This window comes from Adiantum capillus-veneris, chromosome 29 (assembly GCF_014529385.1).
Source record: "Adiantum capillus-veneris isolate H3 chromosome 29, ASM1452938v2, whole genome shotgun sequence".
Taxonomy (NCBI): Eukaryota; Viridiplantae; Streptophyta; class Polypodiopsida; order Polypodiales; family Pteridaceae; genus Adiantum; species Adiantum capillus-veneris.
The window spans coordinates 436,020-456,479 of record NC_140959.1 but is presented as its reverse complement, the minus strand read 5'-3'; the positions used below and the strand labels follow the sequence as shown (position 1 = coordinate 456,479).

Here is a 20,460-nt window from a genome sequence, read left to right as displayed (position 1 = left end):
TAATTTCAACAAAACTCGAATGACAGAAATGCCAATGCCGTTTTAAGGTTAAGCTGTCACACAACCTCTACACTGTTTTATATTACTACAGAAATGAAGCCCAGCTAAAAGTTACCCTATCAAAATTACAGAGATTAAAATTTGTAGCAGACTAGCTTCCTTGTTCAAGTTAACATTGCCAGCCCAGAACCTAAACTACAAGAAACCTCTTTTTTCTTTTATCGGTTGTTCAACATGCAAACAAATCCCATATGCATCCCATTGACATACCCCTGAATTTCTGACTCTTCGCCATTGTGCTGTCGCAACAATGCCACGTGAAATTTCAAAGTACCTGCCTGCTCATAGAGATTGTGGACAAAACGGCTTATAGACAAAAACAGTGTTCAACAGGAAAAGAAGAACAAACTCTGCTCAAGCTACCGTTACATTCGACTGGCATCAAAATTGCTTCACGAGCCATCCATCCTACACGAATTAGTTTCCATTCCTTCCTTGGACTGTGTACAACTCAGGCGAAGTCCCGAAAACCATCATGTAACTACTCAGGAAGGGGCGGGCAGCTGCAACTCGCTTTGACTATGTGCAAAATGACAGCGGTCACCATACTTGCATGTACCTTTGGGGAAGTTGTCACAAAGCTTGGACTTGTATGTTTGAGGGGCTAGGGTGGGCCTGGTAGGGAGCACATCTTTGTTTGCAAGCAACTCCCGAACCATGCCGCTGGCCAACTTTATTTGGTCAAGAGATCCTTCCATCTCAACATTCTTTAAGCTTGAATCAGACTCATGATCCCGGATAAAAAGTTTTGCACCTGTTGCCCGAGATATTGCCTTGGCATTTACGCCACCTTTTCCGATTATGATGCCTGCAAGAGATGCATCAATGCTAACTTTTGCCGTTGATATTGCTCCAAAGGATGCTGCAGCAGCAAGCCCCGGAGGAGTTGGCTCTCGATGCCGAGAAAAAGCAAATTTATCCTCCAAGGACACACCACCTCCAAGCCCCAAGGGTTGGAATCTGTCAAAACTCTTCATGTCAGTGTCAGGGTTCGCTGTTGACTTCCTCAGCTCATGCTCCCCATGGGCAAAATGACATTTCGGACCAAATCGGCAGCCCTCCACGGTTTCAAAGTTGCTGCAAAGGCGGCTTTTAAAGGCAGAGGGCGTGGGCATAGGGCCCTGTTCTCGATTCCGCATTGGCATCATGGGTGGCATTGGCAGTCCAGCCTTGACTGAAGACTCTTTTCTCAAACCCATAGATCCACTTCCTGCCAGACTGGAAGCCTGCGGTAAGCCAAGTGCTGCCACACCCCCTGGTACATAGTGAGAGAAATGACAACTCTCCCCATATGGACAGCCAGAAGTACTGCAATTAAAAAAAGAAAATCAGCATTTCTAATAGAATGCATTTGACATGTACACAATAAACGCACAATAATAGGAAAAATAATAGTAAAGAAAAAAATTGACAGTATATGAACAGGCTACTGTAGATACCACATAAACTGGATTCCCACCAAGAAAACACATTTAAGACTTGTAAAGCTAAAATATTCCACCAAGTAAGAGTTGAAGTAAGCAGACCTAAAAGCTGGCAAGCTTCTGAAGCCTTTGAGTTGTCACAGTAAAAAAAAATTATGTATTAAAGCGCTTTTTGAAATCATTCACAGCAATCCAAATATTCGTAATGTTTCACAAATTCTTGAAATGCATTCATTCATGATGATCATTCACAAATTCTCGTAGTAGTTAAAAATTGTGTACAGATAGGTAAGAATTTACACCTGAAAAATTTGAGGCAAGCCTTTGATTTGCTTCCTACACTTGTTCCAAAGGACTCCCTTTCTGTTTCAGCATAGCATATAATTTTGAAATTTAGTGAATCATTTAAGCCACATCAAAAATTTGCCTATTGATAAGATTTCAGGTTGAATGGTACTGAGAGAACATTATCCAGTCTGCTGCACTTCACATTCAGGCATTTTCTAATAGATATTAGTTGTTGAGCAGCGAACCATGCGACTTTGGGCTTGCAAAAAAGTACATAACTTGTCAAGTAGACCCAATGCCAGTACCAGTGCTTGCCGAGTGTTTTAAAAACATGGACTCATAGCAAATACATTTCTTTTGACAGTTATGGTTGCCCAACATGTGCCAGGTAAAAACCAATGCCAGTACCTGTGATTGCTGTATGATTTAAGACTTGAACACAAAGATACTGTGAGAAGAAAATGCTTCTGTCCACATAATCCTGAGCGAACTAGTAGTTCAATTTCGTCATTGAGGGATTAATGCACTGGAGAAACTCTACAAACAAGTAATAACTATCTTCAAAACCCTGAGCAGACTGGGAATCTAGAAAGGGGCTGCTTGAACTACACCTGCCAGTAGTGTAAAAGACACACACCTCGCCCAAATACGCGGCTGGCTGGAGGTTGCTTGGGACCACTTTCCATCTACCAATACCTTTCCATGGCCTTAAAAAATATCTACACCAGAAAGGGCCTCGTCACTATCAAACCTCGACGGGCACCAAGCAGACAGAAGTTTAACACAAAACAGCTTGAACCATCAGCAATATAAAGAAGCTCTAGCTGAAACCTGCACTTCTGAGCCAATGAAACTCCTAAGGGGGAATAACATGGGAAGCCTTCAATAAACCGTACATGAAACTATCCTTCCTCCAATAACGAAACAAGATATACACAGAACCTTTCCTTGCTCGGTTAAACGTAAAAAAGATAGCTTTTCATCCTCCATTGCGACAGTCTACAGGAGAAACTTCCCTTCCACCGTTGACAACAAAGAAACCTCTCCGTTCCCGGTCAGAGGATCAAACAACATAGCTGAAGGCAACTCAAACGGTAAGGACATGACGAGAGAGGAAGGCATACCATAGAGAAAGCTCTCTGAAGACGGAAAGCGCTTGTCGCCTGCAGGAGCGTGTAGAGGAAAAGAAGATGGCAAGTTGCCACCGTTTGATAGAAAGTCTGGCCGCGACTTCTTCAGTGGAGGTGCGAGGGGCTCCATAGAAGCTCGAGCTCTGTGCACTGAGAAGGAAAGGCCTCCTCTGCTTCTCTTCCGAAGAAACCCTAGAGCCACAGGAGAGATGGGAGGGAAAAGCCCTAGCGCAGGGTTCGCGAAATCTAGACTACCAATACAGGTATCGAAAATCTGAGAGTCTACTAGAGTTGTCCATGTGTGTGAATGTTATTAAAGATTTTGAAAGTGGGGGGATTTTGGAATCGGGATATGTTTGGGAGGGGCCAATGTGTGTATAAGAGAGAAGGGGTGCCCACATCATACATCCATCTACTAACATAATATGGTAGAAGGGCTCCCCTTTACACGTGTCGCAATCTGCGACCTGAAGGCTAAAGTCCAAAAAGAAAAAAAGCCCGGTTGCATGCGATAAAGAGAGAGAGAGACCGTCGAAGGCGGCCGGCCGTACTAGTAGGATTGAAAGCACCTCCATAACTAGTGTGCCCTGATAACAACTTTCCGTTCAATTCAAGGTACTTACACTCATGAATACAATAAATGGTATACTGGTGCTTGAAAGTCATCGTGCAACTTTGATAGGGTCATGAGAGAAGTACCGTTACTTTCAGAAACGGTGAATGTGGACAACATAAGTTATCGATATGCTTTATGAAGGTTCACAAGTGTAAGTGACCATCAATATTGAATTGTACTATGGTTGCATTCTTTGGTGACCATAAATCATGGTGTTTTATATAACCTACAAGAAATCATGGGACCTGTGGTTTTTAGCATGTTATATCTTCCAGGAGAGAAGCAACAAGCAATATTATAAGGTGCAGGAAGTAGGATAAAAGACCCAATTCAGTAGATATCACACCACATCGAACTATGAAGGAAGGCTAAGCACGCAATAAAGAGGGAGAGAGGGGGAGAGAGAGAAGCCGCCGAAGGCAGCCGACCGTACTAGTAGGATTGAAAGCACCTCCATAACTAGTGTGCCTCTACTAACATAATATGGCGGAAGGGCTCCCCTTTACACGTGTCGCAATCTACGACCTGAAGGCTAAAGTCCAAAAAGAAAAAAAGCCCAATTGCATGCGATAAAGAGGGAGAGAGGGGGAGAGAGAGAGGCCGCCGAAGGCGACCGGCCGTACTAGTAGGATTGAAAGCACCTCCATAACTAGTGTGCCCTGATAACAACTTTCCTTCAATTCAAGGTACTAACACTCATGAATACAATAATGGTATACTGGTGCTTGAAAGTCATCGTGCAACTTTGATAGGGTCATGAGAGAAGTAACGTTACTTTCAGAAACGGTGAATGTGGACAACATAAGTTATCGATATGCTTTATGAAGGTTCACACGTGTAAGTGACCATCAATATTGAATTGTACTATGGTTGCATTATTTGGCGACCATAAATCATGGTGTTTTATATAACCTACAAGAAATCATGGGACCTGTGGTTTTTAGCATGTTATATCTTCCAGGAGAGAAGCAACAAGCAATAATATAAGGTGCAGGAAGTAGGAAATACCCCAAAATACCCCTTAAATTTCAAAAATTTCCAAAGTACCCCCATAATTTGTCATAAATTTCGAAAATGCCCTTCAAATTTTTCAAAATTCCCAAAATACCCCTGGTTGTGAGAGTAAATTTCTCCAAAAACAAAAAAAAATTGTAGCTTTTCATAAGAAGAGTGATTCTCTACCATACAGGATGCTAAAACTAAAATTTGAGTTGGTTATGTAGGCTTTGGAGAGGAATTCCTTCATTATTTTTAGACATAATTGCCTTTTTTTGGGAGGTAATTTGCAAAAGATTACATGCTAAGCACTTAAAAACCGATCTCAATTGTCAAACAAGAACAAAGATTAGAAAATCTTGAAGATCCAACAAAAATAGATACAGGGGTATTTTGAGAATTTTTGAAATTTGAGGGGTATATTGGGAATTTCCACAAATTAGAGGGGTATTTTGGTAATTTTCCCTAAATAATACAACGTCTGTCGTAGGTGATAGGAATGTGCGTGAGGGTTAACATGCCCCCCTTCCTGATGTAGATTCCGTTCTCGGAAGCTATTGAGTTGAAGCTCGTTCGTTGAGGTGGAAGAGCATTTGAGATGAATGTCCTTAGCCTTCTTAAGTCACTGCAAAATCAAACAACATTGGCACAGTAATTGCATTCTCATATACAATTAAAAAGCATATGCAGTTTTAGGCAGACAATTGATTGGTAACAGAATTTTAAACCATTTGTTAGCAATAAATATTAAATTGCAATATAATCAAACGCATAAACAGTTGTAAAGGTAAAAAATTAAACAAGTCTGGGGTTGCTAATTTAACGGTCGAAAGGCACTAAAGATCGACTATTAATACCATGGACAAGCTTCTCAATTTTCTCTGGTCAATTAAGTTGTTTAATCGTGAGAGCCAAGTATTTCATGTCCAAGGGCTGATTAGAGGCTATACCTAGAAGACCTTGTAGTTAAGCTATGATAAAAGGAATTTCTCATGAAATCATTGCCTGACTGATTATCTTTTCTTTGACTCCCCAAAGTCTTTTCACAGTGATTTAATTTTGATGTGTGTGCTTATTTTGTATGCCTTGGGTTTTTTGTTTTTCAAGGAAAAGATCCCACACTGGGAACCTCTAGGGATCTAGTACCATAGACGATACATGTGAGTGGAGTACCAAATCAAGCTGAGGTTTCTCTTCCAGCTTACGATTTTACATTATGGTACTTTCATTTTTTGTTTGTTCGTTTTCAACATTTTAATTTTGTAACTTTGGGGGGTCATATAACACTATTACCCTCCCCAGGCTCATCACACTAGTAAACTCCCTTTATAATACTTAAGCTAAAGGTCAATAGGGTCAAGCCCACTAGAAAGCCCTAGTATATTTCACACAATGCTGCCTAAATCGGATTAAGAACCTAAGTAACCATTGATTATTAGGAAGGCATTTCCCATGGTATTAAGAGAAGATCTCTAACACCTAGCTTGGTCAAACTAGCTTAGTCGGACTGCTTGATTTTTAAACCTAGACAAGTGATTATGACAAAAAAATTACATTAAATTAAATATTTGATACTAAGCAAATACACTGAATATTATGCTACCAATCACAATTAAAGCAGACAAACATAGATGCAAAAAGATAAGGGGTAATGTTAATGGACAAGAAACACATGTTTGTGTTGATGATCGCGCTTGATTTGAAAAGTGAATGAGAGAGAGATTCTATGAAGGTTTAAATACTAACCACAACAACACGTTCCTGTACACACGAGGAAACACAAAGAATACCTCTAGGAGGCACATCAGTGGGAAGAAGAACTTTGCTAATCACCAAACTCTAAAACAGAAACATTGCTATCGTACTAATCTTACCTACCCTCCATCACTCGAGTGATGAGGATCAAAGGTGTTTTATGACATAGGTTTCTGTTTCAGTGTACCGGATGTGAATGTGTAGGTTTGGGTCAATGTTTTGACTTTTATTGTGCATACTCGTTTGCTAATTGCTCTTGCTCTTTATTCTTTTTGTTTTTTGTGAGTATAAGGCTTTATATATACATTCCCTAAGATTGGTGATTGAGATGTCAGGGAGGAAGGTTGAGAGGGGAGTGAGTGAACGATGACAGTCAACAAACACTCCCCCCTTCCTTGGGTAGATCATACCGTTTGAAATGTGCTCGTCGCCCTTTGAAACCAATTGTTCCAGTTGGTAGTAGGTGAGGAATCTTGCCAATAGTTTTCTATTACCTTAGGTGCCTCATCGAGTTGCAGGGGTGGTAAGGTACTCTCCCAGGATCGAACTTCAAGTGGTTCATCAGGTGATTCTTGAACACTGGGAGGTGTGGATTCCTTTGTAGCTTTATGGAGTTCCACTATTGTAGGTGGAGGTTGTGGAGAAGCTTTTACCTCTATGGATGCATTACATGAAGAGTTAAAAGCTTCATGGGACTCTCCCCTTCCTGAGCTAGGTGGAACAAATCGTTCTTTCTTCGGTACCCAAACTAGCTCTGGAGCAGGTGTGTAGCATTCTATGATTTTTTTCTTTCCACGATTGTCAATTCGTTTTGGAGCTACAGGATTGGGCTCACATGGGTCAGGTGACAAGTAAGAACACAATCTACGTTTTGGCACCTAGATTTGATCATTCCCTTGATAGTAGCTTTGGGCTTCCAATAGTCGTTTAAGAATCCAATGCCACGTTTCCTTACATTTCTTGGGGCAAGTGGGACGTTTCTTACAAGGCTTCTGTTTTTTAGTACTAGCTATGGTCGCTAAAGAAGCTTTAGCACTAGAATGGTAACAGGACACTTTTATGTCCTTGGACACTTTTGTGTCCTGTTAAGTGACCATTTTGCTTGAATTATTTGAAGAGTATGAAAATGAACTTCTAGGTGCTATATATCCACAAAGTTTCCTTATGAGCTGAAAAAAACTTAGCATTTTTTTTTTAGTATCAATCTCACATTAACCTTACTCTTGCACAACATTTTTTAACCTAAACTGTGTGAAAAAACCGGTCCTCCTTTTGGCTTTTTTTCAATTTTTGGCAACTATACCACTCTAAACTTCATGTTTGTGAGGTTTAGATGGCTAGAGGTTAGGCCTTCATAGTTCTCAACATGTTTTGATGCTTGTAGGCTCTAAGAGCTAAGGGTAAAATTGAAAGTTATGACCAATTTAAGAATTGTAATCCTGTTTTTTGGCCAAAATTAGCACTTTTATGATTTTTTGGGGGGCTTTCTTGATATCCAAATTCAATTTGATTGTGTAAGTGTAATATATAACATAAAGATAATCTTCCTTGAGTTTTGGGGGACCTAATTTGCGTATAAGCTTAGTATATGTGATGATGGTTAGTTTTTTGAGCCCCCAAGAATACGATTCATTTTAGAGTAGCAAGTATAACTTCTCAATATTGCTAGTTTCTTAGGCCAATTGTGTGTATTTTGTAGGTAGTAACCATATCTAATCATAGACTACAAACTTGGCTAGATATTGAGTAGTTTCTATGGGTTTCTAGAGGTCATAATGCTAAACCTAGTTTTTTCGTGTTTGTTGTATTTAGCACTTTATCATTGCCCCCAAGGTTCCAATTGTAAGAGATCCATTATCCTTTTGACATGCTCCATGGCCCCTTTTGAATCCAAAGGCCCAAAGGGAACTAAGAAAACATGTATATAGTATATGTATTGAGCGTGACTATAGAAACTTTGATGATAGGTCCGCAGAATGGAAAAAATGTAACTTTTTTGTACCTTTTTTTTTTTGCCCAAAAAAAAAAAGTGAGGTAAAAGAAACCATATGGTTTGGTCACCAACCCATTGAAGTTAACGGGGCATTTTATCTCATGTCCTACAAAAATTCCCACTCTTATTTATATGCAATCAACCGTAAGAAATTGTTGTTTTGGGCAAAATGCACTGGTCCATCAACTTTGGAGTCTTGTAGTGACCAAGGGATGAGAAAAATTACAAGTTTCTCATTTTTTCCATATGTAGTAGTTATTGAACTATAAGCTCATGAAAGGATTTTTCAAAATGAGTGGATCTAATATGGTTTTGGAATTTTTTCCCAAAACCCTGAAAGGACACTTTTATGTCCTGTTAGGTTACCATTCTAGTGTTAGGGACCCACTTGTATGTTTTCTTTGTTATATTAGGATGAGTCTTGTTAGAAGCTATATGCATTGCTTGTAGCATATTTAAGGGTACGATGTCAAGAAGTAGGCGGTCTTGCCAGGAAGGCACCGGGCCTCTTGCTGTGAGAGTTTGTGAGGAAGCTCAAGGGTTATGAGAAAGAGCTAAGATGTAGATAACATAACTTCTAGAGCTAAAGAAGAAATGTAGCCAAAGAAGTCGCTCACTTTTCCTTACAAACACACACGTGATGGAGAGAACTCATGAAAGATAGTCAGAACAAAACAAAAATGAAAACATCGAGATTATGATCATATCGTATCATGGGTAGGATAAAAGGGTTAATGGATGAGTTAATGATATTTAATCTTTGTTGTCCAAATAAGCTACGGATCGCTCTTTGGAACTGTAGCTTTGTGCTTACTATAATGTATATGTTTTCTCTAGCGATGGGGATTAGTTGTGAGTACAAATCCTCTTGATTCATAATAAAATAATCACACTCACATCAAAAGAGAAGTTATAGTCAATAATAGGTAATATGATAGGATCTGGTGAGAGAAGTATTACGTTGAGCCTTTCAGGACCAAATAGAAACACTATGCGTTGCTGAAAGTGAATCTTTCAACTAATCCAAATGTTAACCCTAATAGATTGCACAGAATGGAAATGAAAGAAATTGCCTCTATGTGGATTATGGTTATTTATCGATGATATACTTAGTATGTTCAAAGATAAAGGTGTGAAAGAAGTGAAAGGAGAAGAAGAAGAGAGTTTCTCTCCCAAGCCCTATTGTTGCCCTTAGGAAATAAGGATACTACGGGGAGAGAAGTACCTGTAGCAAGGAGATTCTAGACTTTGTGGAAGAGAATGAGAACCTTAAGAGAGAGAGGTGCTTGTGAAAGATGAAGATATGGTTACTAACCTTGTGCACATAATTGTTTCCCGCAAGAAGGTTGTGCCCGTTACATTGACAAGATTGCTGCTTGAATACCTTCCAATGAAACAATTAGGACACAACAAGGGAGATGAAAGGATGAGTAAAGATAGAATTAGAGATAGATCTAAGTGTGGTGGTGGTATTAAAGATAAATAATGAGAGATAGAGAAGGAGTTAAAAACAAGTATTGGACTAGATATGCAAATGAAAGAAAAACTAGCAACATATATCTTACATGAGAGCAATCGCCACCACCTTAATGGAGAGAGAAGATGAGGCAAGACTTCAGCCTTTCTTCAAGAGAAAGTGTGGCACTAAGATGAGTGTGACACTATGGAATTGAGCTATTCTCACTCACTCATAACTTGCCTCCAATGAAGAGAAGGTTGCCCTTTTTATAGGTGAGGGAGCCATGCTTTACATAATCACTTGATTAGATTAAAGAGTTAGCCCAAATCAAATGTTCTTTGGATATTTCTTAAAATGGGCAATATTAGGACTCAAAATATCATGAAATTCAGCATGTTTGGTCATTGAGGCTCCATGTGGGTGCATGATGTATGTGGGCCCCACCTAGGCATCTTTTGTGTGGCTCCAGCAGGGGGTCCCAACTTGTGTGTCTTGTCCTTCAAGGCATCTTTGAGGTGTCACATTCACATGATTGTGTCTTTTATCCTCCAAATATCTTATTTTATGGAAAAAGACCAAGATTACCTCTTTTCACTTGATTCACCTGTTTACCATCTCTTCTTGCAGTGTAGTTGTGAGAGGGTTTTTCACTGGTTTCCCTGTAACTTTTGACCTGTAACTCGGATTGACATGCTTCAAAAGGCAAAATTGGCCTACTAAAAGAGCTTGACTTGGTTTTGGCCTTTTCTCCACACCCTTAGGTTGGGATTTTCAAATTGGGATGGTCCAAGAAGCTTTGGATCTTCCTTTTCATAAAGTCTTCTAGTAGGCCCTTCCCTCTTGTATGTATCCAAGAAGGTATGCATTTTGAAGGGTTATATTATTAAATAAATGTGAAAAGAAGAAAATAATTTATATATGGTAGGGTATAGCTGAGATATTAGAAGAAATATACAAATGCTTTTCCCTCAGACAAAAAGAGGCACAATCATTGATACTTCTCTTGCAGTACTTTCTAATAGTAATGTACATTTATATTACTTCAAAGGTAATACTAAGGTATGGTAGAAAGATTTTATTTATGCATATGAGTATTATATGAAGTATACTTATGCGTCAAAAAGTCACAAGATAAATCGTTTAATGCCCGTTCCCACTATATACGTGCCACAACACGACAACGAGTGGTGGCATTTCATCCCCCTCAGGTGTTACCCAGGTCGTCCCCCTATTTCCCCAAGTGTCTATGGTTGCTGCTAGGTGGACCCAATCCACATTGTCCGACTCAGTCATCCCAGGTAGTACATCCATATAAGGAGAATCTTCCCCAGCATCAGTGTCCACTTTACAAGTGTAACAATAATGCAATGGGGCCGAGTGAACTATGGTGTCAGATCTATGATCAATTATAACCCTGTTTCCTAGAGGATGTGCTCGACCAGTCATAAAATCCACTCGAATGACAGAATCTTGGAACTGCAAATAGACATGGTTTTTAGACCATTCATGCACCATTTTTGCTTCCCTCATGAAAGGACGTCCTAAGATCATCTCCGATGCCATAGTGTGTTTGGAGAAATCCATAACAATGAAGGTAATTCTTATTTTATGTCCAAAGACCTTGATCTTGAGATCTTCTAGCATCCCAATAGGTTTAACAATAGACCCATTGGCCATCTTCACTACTATGGTTGTGGTCGCAAGGTGAGGTCTTCCCATAGTTTCCCAACAATTTTTAGTCACAATGCTAACCCCAGCGCCACCATCAAGGATTCCCTTCACAGGTAATCCCTTAGTAGTGATTGGTATGTTCGCATTGGATTCATCACCCTCAAAGTATTGTCCCAACTTGTTAATAGGTATTTCTATAACAAGGTTCTCATCTAGGTTGGGTTGTGGATCTAAGTGTTCCTCCTCTATTGGCATCTCCCCAGCTCCATCCATCTGTGCAAATTGTGGTAGCCCAAACTTCAGTTCTCCATTGAGGAAGGCTCGAAGAGCTGAGACTAGCTCAGGGTCTTTATATAGTTTGGACATGATGGTGGTTCTAACTTCTGAAGACATGAAATCCATCAATTTGGCAATGTTTAACGGCACCTTTTGGACTTCAGTCCCTTGATGTGGGGAAGATGGGATCTCCATTTCTTTGATAGGATTAAGTAGTCCCTCTGTAAACATTCTTTCCATCAAGAAGTGAGTACGCCCACTTTCCCATGACTTTAAGTCACTTTCTTCTTGGATGACACTAGGTATTGCTAAGGGTCTATGGACTTGGTGAGGTTGTTGTTGCGTAGGGAACACGATGTCTGTAATCTGGATTTGCCTAGGTGTTGGTTCTAGATCCCTTTGGGTATCTTCTACCAAAGTCGTTAATTGCTTGACTCGCTCAATCTCCTCTGTAGGGTTTGGATAAGTTCCTATCTTCTTCTTGGATCCTGGCCACTGTGGCTCATGAAGACCTTCCTTGTTGGTTTCTATCTTAGTGGATGTTTTGGTCTCCATGGTTTCGCCTGAATCAGAATCCTCTTCAGTGTCGTTCATATATACGGGGTCGTCACCAGTCCCTATGTTGGTCTTTGAACTGGGGTCTGACTTCGCTGCTCTTTGCGATCTCTTTCTTCGTGTTTTCTTCTTTTTCTGAGATTGGGCAATTGATGCCGTGTCTCTTTCCTCAAGAATATAATTTTGTTTTTGGAGCATTGATTGTGTGAGTACGTTTATTGGTACCACAGGTGTACTTTGTGATGGCTCCTCGGTAACCTCAATCAAGTTTAATGACGTGATCTTCGGTGCATTTGGATTATTTGGACATTGGGCAATCAAATGATCTATGCCACATCGATTACACATGGGTATCGGCATTGTCGACGTGCTCGCTTGATTGGTTTGCATTAGTGTGGCATTCTTTTGTAGCCTAATAGGACACTCGGCTACACGATGTGGATCTCCACACTCATAGCATTGAAGAGGTGGTCTCTTAGCAGTGTAATTGATATTTTGGCGTCTTGCAGCAAGAGCATCTACTTGATAGACAGGTTTGACTTGTCCCCAATAGTCCTCCATGTAGTATTGTGGACTTTCTTCAAGCAAATCCATCCCATAGGGAATATTAGGATCTATATCTTCCTCACAGCCTTCCAAACAAGCAATAGATGACTCACAACCCACTTGATTCACATAAGTGATTCTCGGATGTGGTGGTTGCGGTCCTAGCACTGGAGGTGGTAAGGGTGTTGTTTGAACAACATTTTGGGCCCTAGGGACCATGTGTTGTGATGTTTGTTCAAGAGGTGGAGCCGACATCAATGTAGGCACTCGAGGTGTGTCTGTCCATGCTAAGGTTGGTCTATCGGCCATCACGCGCTTAAATACTATGCAATTCTTAGCTTGATGACCATACCTTCCACAGGCATTGCAATTCCCATTGAATTTTACTCTAAAATTAGGGCATGCATTGGTACTATGTGGTCCATAGCATACTGAGCACCATTGTTGCTCCCTTCTTGGATATATATGATTGTTTGAGGAGCACGATTATCTCTAAGACTCTCTTGAATAGCCTTGGTGAGATCTGCTAAAGTCATCTCAGATATCTTTGGCTCCTTAGCAATAGGCTTTAAGGTCATTGGCTGATGCCCTGATGCTTGTGAGCTAATAGATTTAGGCTCAACAGACACTCTTTCTCCTTGAATCATTAAATTATTCTCCAATTGGATCGCATTGGTGGTGACTGCTTCCCAAGTGGTGATACCTCTAATGACTAGGCCATTGTAGATATCCTCATGTTGTAATCCCTAATGAATCTATCAAGCAATTGATTATTATTGAAGCGCTCATTTGGATTACAATGAGAATTCAAATGCTTTAAGCGACTAATAAAGTCTCTCACCGACTCTCCTTCCTCTCGTTGGGATTTCTGGAGCTGAGAGGCTACACCCTAAAGCACTCCCTCTCGTATGTATTCTTTCAAGAACAGTCTCCTAAGAGTAGGGTAAATCATTTTTTCTTCCACCCTTAGGGTTTTATACCAATCCCCTGCCTTCCCACTTAAGGTTAGGCTTAAAGCATTACTCTTATGCAGGTCATTGTGTTCTCCTAGAGAATCGCATATTTGTTCAAACACTTTGATATGCTTTCTCACATCCCCGTCTCCACTAAATTTTTGTGTGAGCTTGGCTATTTGTACTGCCTTACTTCTAGGCTCTCTATCAGGCGTGTTATGCATATTTTCAGCAATAGATCAACCAATAGCTTGAGCAAACGTTCCCAAGTCACCTAAGTGAGCAGGAACCGTGGGTGAAGGCGCTCCAGAGACTACATGTGGAGTAGGTATTGGCATTGGGCTTGGCACATAGGAAGCCCTTCGGTTCCACGTTGGGTACGATATTGTGCCATGTGGTGGCCCAAAGTTCATATGTGTGGCCCTAAGCATAGCAGATGTCGGATGTGACATGCTAATGCTAGCCGGCATAGTCCCATGGAAATAAGAACTTGGGTGTTGTGGTTGTGGAGCATAGGTTGTTGAAACAATGGGAGGGGTAGGGACTACATGAGTGTGATGACCCATAGGTGCATACGATTGGTACACACTTGTAGGTACTATTGCAGCCATTGAGCTACCATGTAGTGGTGCTTTACTAACAAATGAGGTCCATGGCGTGTTTCTCGGCATGCCCATCATTGGGGTAGGCATGGTAGCCGTGGTGTCATCAAGGGAAAGATGAGCTAGACTTGGAAAGGTAAAGCTATCACTTGTGGGCTCAGATTGCATTGAGACCCCTGGCATGGCGAAACAACATATGGAGGATCCATCGGGCTTACCGAGGGAGTCTCCATTTGCGAAAAGGTCGGTTGTTTAGCCTTTCCTATATCCAAGAATCTCATGAGACCCGTTGAAGGCATGTTGATCCCCTTGTTCTGTCTCTCTAACTCAATGACCCTATGGATGACCTCACAAACTCTTTGTTGTTGATCCTCCACACTTGTAGCGCCCATTGTGGATTGTAGGACATCTAACCAACCCACGTGATAAGTGTGACCTGTGTATAAGTCGGTTAAAGTTTTCATTTGTAGTTCGTACTCCCAATTCTCATTTAAGAACGCTCCATCTAGGATTGAGGTGCTAGCGGTGTCCTTTGAGCTAGATGCAATGTTGCTTTCTAGGGGTTGTCCCTTAGCGGTTGCTAAGTCAGGAGCACTCGATTGCTCTCTTAGCAAGGATATTGACATAGGGCTTTCGCTTTTAACTCTCTTCGTTGCTCCTCCTTGCATAAGCTCTCAACTTCCTTTTCCCTAGCCGCAATGATATATCGATCAACCTCTTGCACTTCGGCAAGGCTTCTACCATCGGGTAATATGACCTCGGAGGGGAATAGCTCTGAAGAGTCAGGAGGTGCAGTGAATAGAAGTATTCACGTGCACATTCTCTAACGGCATAGGGTCTATGTTGGTCATGAATGCAGAATTTACTTCCCCACCCCCCTCATTTATATCATTAGCTCCATGTTCGGAGCGAGTGGCTCTGCTAAAGGTTTCCTTCAAGCAGTTAAGCATGCTCGGCCCGGACCGCGGACCCATGGCATGCATGTCTTGGCTTGAGCTATCGGGATTAGGCATTGGGAGACCCTCCATGACGTCGTAGTCAAAGGAAGAGTCACTAGCCGCTATGTTCGGGTCTTGGTTTGTACTACCTTGGCTCCCCGCTGAGGGTCCGGAACCTAAGGTAGGTGGCTATTGAGAACTTGCGTAAGTCGAAATTCTCTCTAGTTGCTCTGTCTCTAGCACACGATCAGAGCACAGATGCATGTGCCTTTGGCACCCTACGAGCGTCGGCGAATAACCTCGAAGGTTAATCTCTTACTTTTTTAGGCGTCCGTTTTCACTCGTTTTTTTTATTTTTTTAATGTTTTTTAATGATTGATTTTTTGATTAAAATGTGTGATAGCTCAAAACGAGCATATCACTCAGAGGGTCGCGGTGTGATTTATAGCACAACGTTCGGACACCTGAAGCTCTGTTGGTCCGGTCCTCAAAAAAGTCGATTTTTAGCTACGTGTGAAGCTAAAATACGTGATTTCAAAGGGCGACTGAGGCCTGAGCCTGAGCGTGAGCTTGGGCTTGGGTCTGGGAGATATTCCCAATCTTGGCCCTACCTTTAAATTTTTAAATAATTTTTTATACTTTTTTTAATATTTTTTTTATTTTTTTGGTTTTTTGGGATAAGGTCGTCGCGGCCTGCGCGCGAGCACACACACACTCTACCTACCTACTTACAACTAATACACCTACTGTTACACACTAACACACTTCATTAGCTCTCACAGATCTACTTTCTACTTACTGTACTTTACATTACACAGAACTAACAACCTTAATACTAATACCTTAGCACAGAGAAAACACAGTAACCTTTCAAAACTTCATTAACAAAGAAATACACAGTAGCAACACAAAATCCTTCTTCTCAACACACACACCTTCCTTCCCTACCCTTCCTACAATTGAAATTGCACCACAAAAGAATCACAGAGTGCCATTCAAGATTAGTGTATGGCATTCCCCAGCAGCGGCGCCAAAAATGTGCGCGTTTGTCGCACGTGTCAATGCAAGGAACTTGCCGATACACTGTGTGCAAGCCACAAATGGCTCCAAGCACACAACAAGCCTAAACTAGTAACCTCAAAGATGGCGATGGCGTGTCACTCACCGCTCTATGCTTGATGTCGTGGAGGATTCCTCGCCGCGAAGAAGAAGGAGCCGCCGTTGCGCCGTGCTCAACCGCTTCGCCGCCGCCGTGCCTTCGTCGCAATTGTCGATCGCACACTCTCTATCTCTCTCTCTCTCTCTCACACACACGCATACACACAGACAAGGAGATGAAGAAGAAGAAGATGGAGATGGAGCAAGAGCACTCTTCAATTGCACAAATGAGAGAATGAGTGAATTTTAGGTTTAGTTGACTTTTATAAGAGCTCACCCCATTCACACTTGGGCGCCCATGCTTAGCCAACTAATCCCTTGAATGTTCCAGTTAGAGTGCGCCTCTCATCGGCGATCACTCTTACCCTTTTCCTATTGGACCGACAAGCCCGGTACCTGACTCTACCAAATAAATAATACAACGTCCATCGTAGGTGATAGGAATGTGCGTGAGGATTAACAGGAGAAAGAAGAATTTCTCGCAGTCTTTCCGGCCCAAAGAGTAACACAATTCTCTGGGAAGTGGATTTTATGGCTAATACAAACGTTAATCCTGATATTTTGCACAAAGTGAAAGGGTTAAAAGGTTACACCATTGGGATTATTCATCTAAGAAAGTTTAGAAAGCAGTCAAACAATGGTGGAAAGAGATAAGAGAGACAACCAACACACAAAGACCCACACAAGCTCAAGCCAAAGAAGTGAAGCACACCTCAAGACTTTGTGGTCTTGTAGCCAACTTGATGAAGTGGAAGATGAGTAGTAGTACCCAACACCGTTTGCGAGCCACCAACAATGCGTCTTTATTGATGAAAGAAGGTAACATAGAGTGTATGAGTATAACAAGTGAGGAGATAGAAGGCTTGAGGCATGAAGTAGCAAGCTCAAGATGTGTTGGGCTGAAATTGAGAGAAAGTTTCACTCAAGGAGATGGCTAGGAGGTTGGGTGATGGCTTGATAGAGTGGCTTGATTGTGGGGATTGCTTGAGCGCTTGATTGCTTGATGGTTTTCTTGATGCCCAAGTGAGGGGCAAGAGGCTCTTTTATAAGTGAAGTTGCCCCTTGAAGAAGATATTTGCTTAGAAATATCCAAGGGATTTGTGTGACAAGTGTCTATCTTTTCCAAATATCTTGAAATTATCTTCAAAGTTTCTAGATCTTTCTCTTCAAGAAATATCTAGAGGTTCTTCTAGATCTTTCTCCAAATATCTTCTCCTTGCCGCCACATGCTAAGGGTTAAGCCTCCAAGAGTTGTTGAGCTATGGTGGGAACATGTGCATAAAGTAGCTTCATAAAAAATTGAGAGAGAGCTTGGCATACATCATGGATGACATCAAACAAACTCGTAACCATTTTTCTAAGGGATTTTTCTAGGTCCATAATTACTCCAAAGTGCACCTACTATGTGTAGAATGACACCTCATGGGGTATACTATGACTAAGGCCACTTTTGGCCATGTTACACATGTCATATGCCACCTAGGATGCCTAGTAGATAGGAGGTATGTTTTATAGGCTCATTTCATCATGGCTCCAAGAAGAGGTTCACAAAGAAGCCTGGGATCATAGGACGAAGCCCATTCCCAACAAGAGTGACACATCAGACTTCGACTAGCTTTTTGCATGCTAAATAGAAAATGCATATAATTATGTACACTTAAGGCATACACATAAAATCTATAATATTGTAGGGCTTAGCTTCCATTTCCACTATGCACATGCCACGACACGACAACGTTTTGGGCATCTGAATTTTACAAGTTTGCTGCGTTTGCAGAAATATGATATGGTTGCTTCTTTGCCGCCTCTTGAGCCACTTGTCAAACATGTTTGTGAAAGCTGTATTTTGGGTAAGATGCAACGTTCGAAGTTTCCAAAGGATGGTTCAGTTAGGGACGCATACAAGTTGCAGATTGTGCATAGTGATGTTTGTGGGCCCATGCAAACTCCGTCCTTAGGTAATTACCTTTACTTCGTGACTTTCATTGATGATTATTCCAGGCATGCATGGGTATACCCGCTTAAAGCAAAGTCCGAAGTATTTATGTGCTTCAAACAATTTCTGGCTATGGCTAAAAATGTCTCGAAATGTACTATGGGCACCCTCCATTCCGATCGAGGGGGGAGTATATGTCTCATGATTTTAATGCATTTCTGGCTAGTCATGGAATAAAACACCAATGTATAGTACCTTATATGCCTCAAGCAAATGGTGTTGCTGAGAGGAAAAATAGGTCACTTACGAAAATGGCACGATGTATGGTCAAAAGTCAAGCTTTGGCGCATTCGTTTTGGCTTGAGGCCATAATGTGTGCCACTTATGTGCTTAATAAGTGTCCTTCAAAAGCTTTACATTCTATGACTCCTTATGAAGCATGGCATGATAGAAAGCCTTATATTGAGTACATGCGTGTTTTTGGCTGTCTGGCATATGCTTTGGTGCCACAAAACATCACAAAAAATTGGATGATAAGGCTGTCAAATGTATTTTTGTTGGTTATAGTGCTGAAAGCAAAGGTTAGAGGTTGTATCACCCACAAAAAAGGTGTATCTTGGTCTCACGGGATGTTGTGTTTGTGGAAGATTCTGTTCAGCCCTTGTTGTCATGTACTAGAGACAGTGTTGTAAGCTCACAAGACATTTATGACACTTTGTTGCCTCTTTTCAATGGTGGAAGTTTGAATGTTAATTCCAATGAGGCATAAGTACAGCCTATGGGGGGTTCTGAAAATGTTATAGATTAGCCTATTATTGATGCAGATGTACACGATGAAAGGGCAGAGAACGAGAAGGCTAGAGGTATGCCAAAATGGTTGGTGCATACTTTGCGTGACAATAAATTGGATGCACCTTTGTCTAGTTGTACTCGTTCAAGTTCTTGCCATGCATCTTATGCATCAGATTGTTATGCTTTGACTATGTCGAGCTTACATAATGTTGAGGAACCTCTGTCTTTTAATGAAGCACATAAGTCAAAAATTTGGATGACTGTAATGCAATCAGAATATGATGCACTTATAGAAAATGACACATCATGGACTTTATGTGATTTGCCTTCTAGCAAAAAGGCAATTGGTACGAAGTGGGTTTACAAGTTGAAATGCAAGCCACACGGTGAGATTGATCGCTATAAGGCTCGACTTGTTGCAAAAGGTTATGCACAACAGAAAGGCATAGATTATGAAGAGACTTTTGCTCCCACTTGTCGTATGAGTATTGTGTTTTCTATGTGTATTGGCAACTCATTTTGGTTGGGATGTATATCAGTCAGACACTATTATTGCTTTCTTGAATGGTGACATATTTGAGGAAGTTTATGTAATGCAGCCTCATGGTTTTGTCAAAAAAGGACAGGAGGATAAATTGTGTAGATATAAGAAAGATTTGTATGGGTTGAAGCAATTTCCTCGTGCTTGGTATGAGAAGGCTGATACTCATTGTGTCAAACAAGGCTTTCGTAACAATCCAACAGAAAGCACATTGTATGTAAAGCGTGAGGGTGATGTACTTCTCATTGTTGTTCTCTATGTGGATGATTTGTTGATCACTCGACTAAATGAGAGACATACTGCTGAATTTAAGGCTGATTTGAATGCTACTTTCAAGAGGAAAGATTTGGAGTTGTTGCATCATTACTTGGGTATACAGTTTAAGCAATGTGATGGTGGTATTGCCTTTTGTCAGAAAAGTTACATAGAGACATTGCTATGCAATTTTGGACTTGAGGATTGCAAACCCATTGCCACTCCCATGGAAACAGGTTTGAAATTGAGTCTTCATGATGTTGGTGATCCTATCAATGTCATTCTTTACCAAATTGTTGTTGCATGCCTCATTTATGTATGTAACACAAGGCCATATATTCAATTTGCAGTCTCACAGGTCAGCAGATTCATGCATAGCCTAGGGTCTAAGCATTGGCAGGCTGTCAAGAGGAATTTTGCTACTTGAGTGGCACTATACATCTTTGCTTGTTTTATCCCAAGGGGAGATCATTGCCGCCAGATTTAAATTCTTTTTTGAACTCAGATTAGGCACAA

General features: G+C 41.0%; 1 protein-coding gene across 1 annotated transcript; it reads right to left on the bottom strand.

Annotated features, from left to right (window-relative positions):
• Positions 1-351: 351 nt before the first annotated feature.
• LOC147418638 (zinc finger CCCH domain-containing protein 14-like) lies at positions 352-3,193 on the bottom strand. Its single transcript, XM_086505948.1, has 3 exons — positions 2,897-3,193; positions 1,787-1,847; positions 352-1,368 (listed from the first exon to the last, which is right to left on the bottom strand). Exons 1-3 carry the CDS (start codon positions 3,030-3,032, stop codon positions 546-548), a joined length of 1,020 nt encoding a protein of 339 aa, XP_086362074.1. The 5' UTR covers positions 3,033-3,193; the 3' UTR covers positions 352-545.
• Positions 3,194-20,460: the final 17,267 nt, after the last annotated feature.

Coding starts and splice junctions, on each gene's coding strand:
- LOC147418638 (XM_086505948.1), bottom strand. CDS start 3,032: ATGGAGCCCCTCGCACCTCCACTGAAGAAGTCGCGGCCAGACTTTCTA. Junction 1,848..2,896: donor TTCAGAGAGCTTTCTCTATG/GTATGCCTTCCT, acceptor ATGCTGAAACAG/AAAGGGAGTCCTTTGGAACA. Junction 1,369..1,786: donor GCTTGCCTCAAATTTTTCAG/GTGTAAATTCTT, acceptor TTTTAATTGCAG/TACTTCTGGCTGTCCATATG.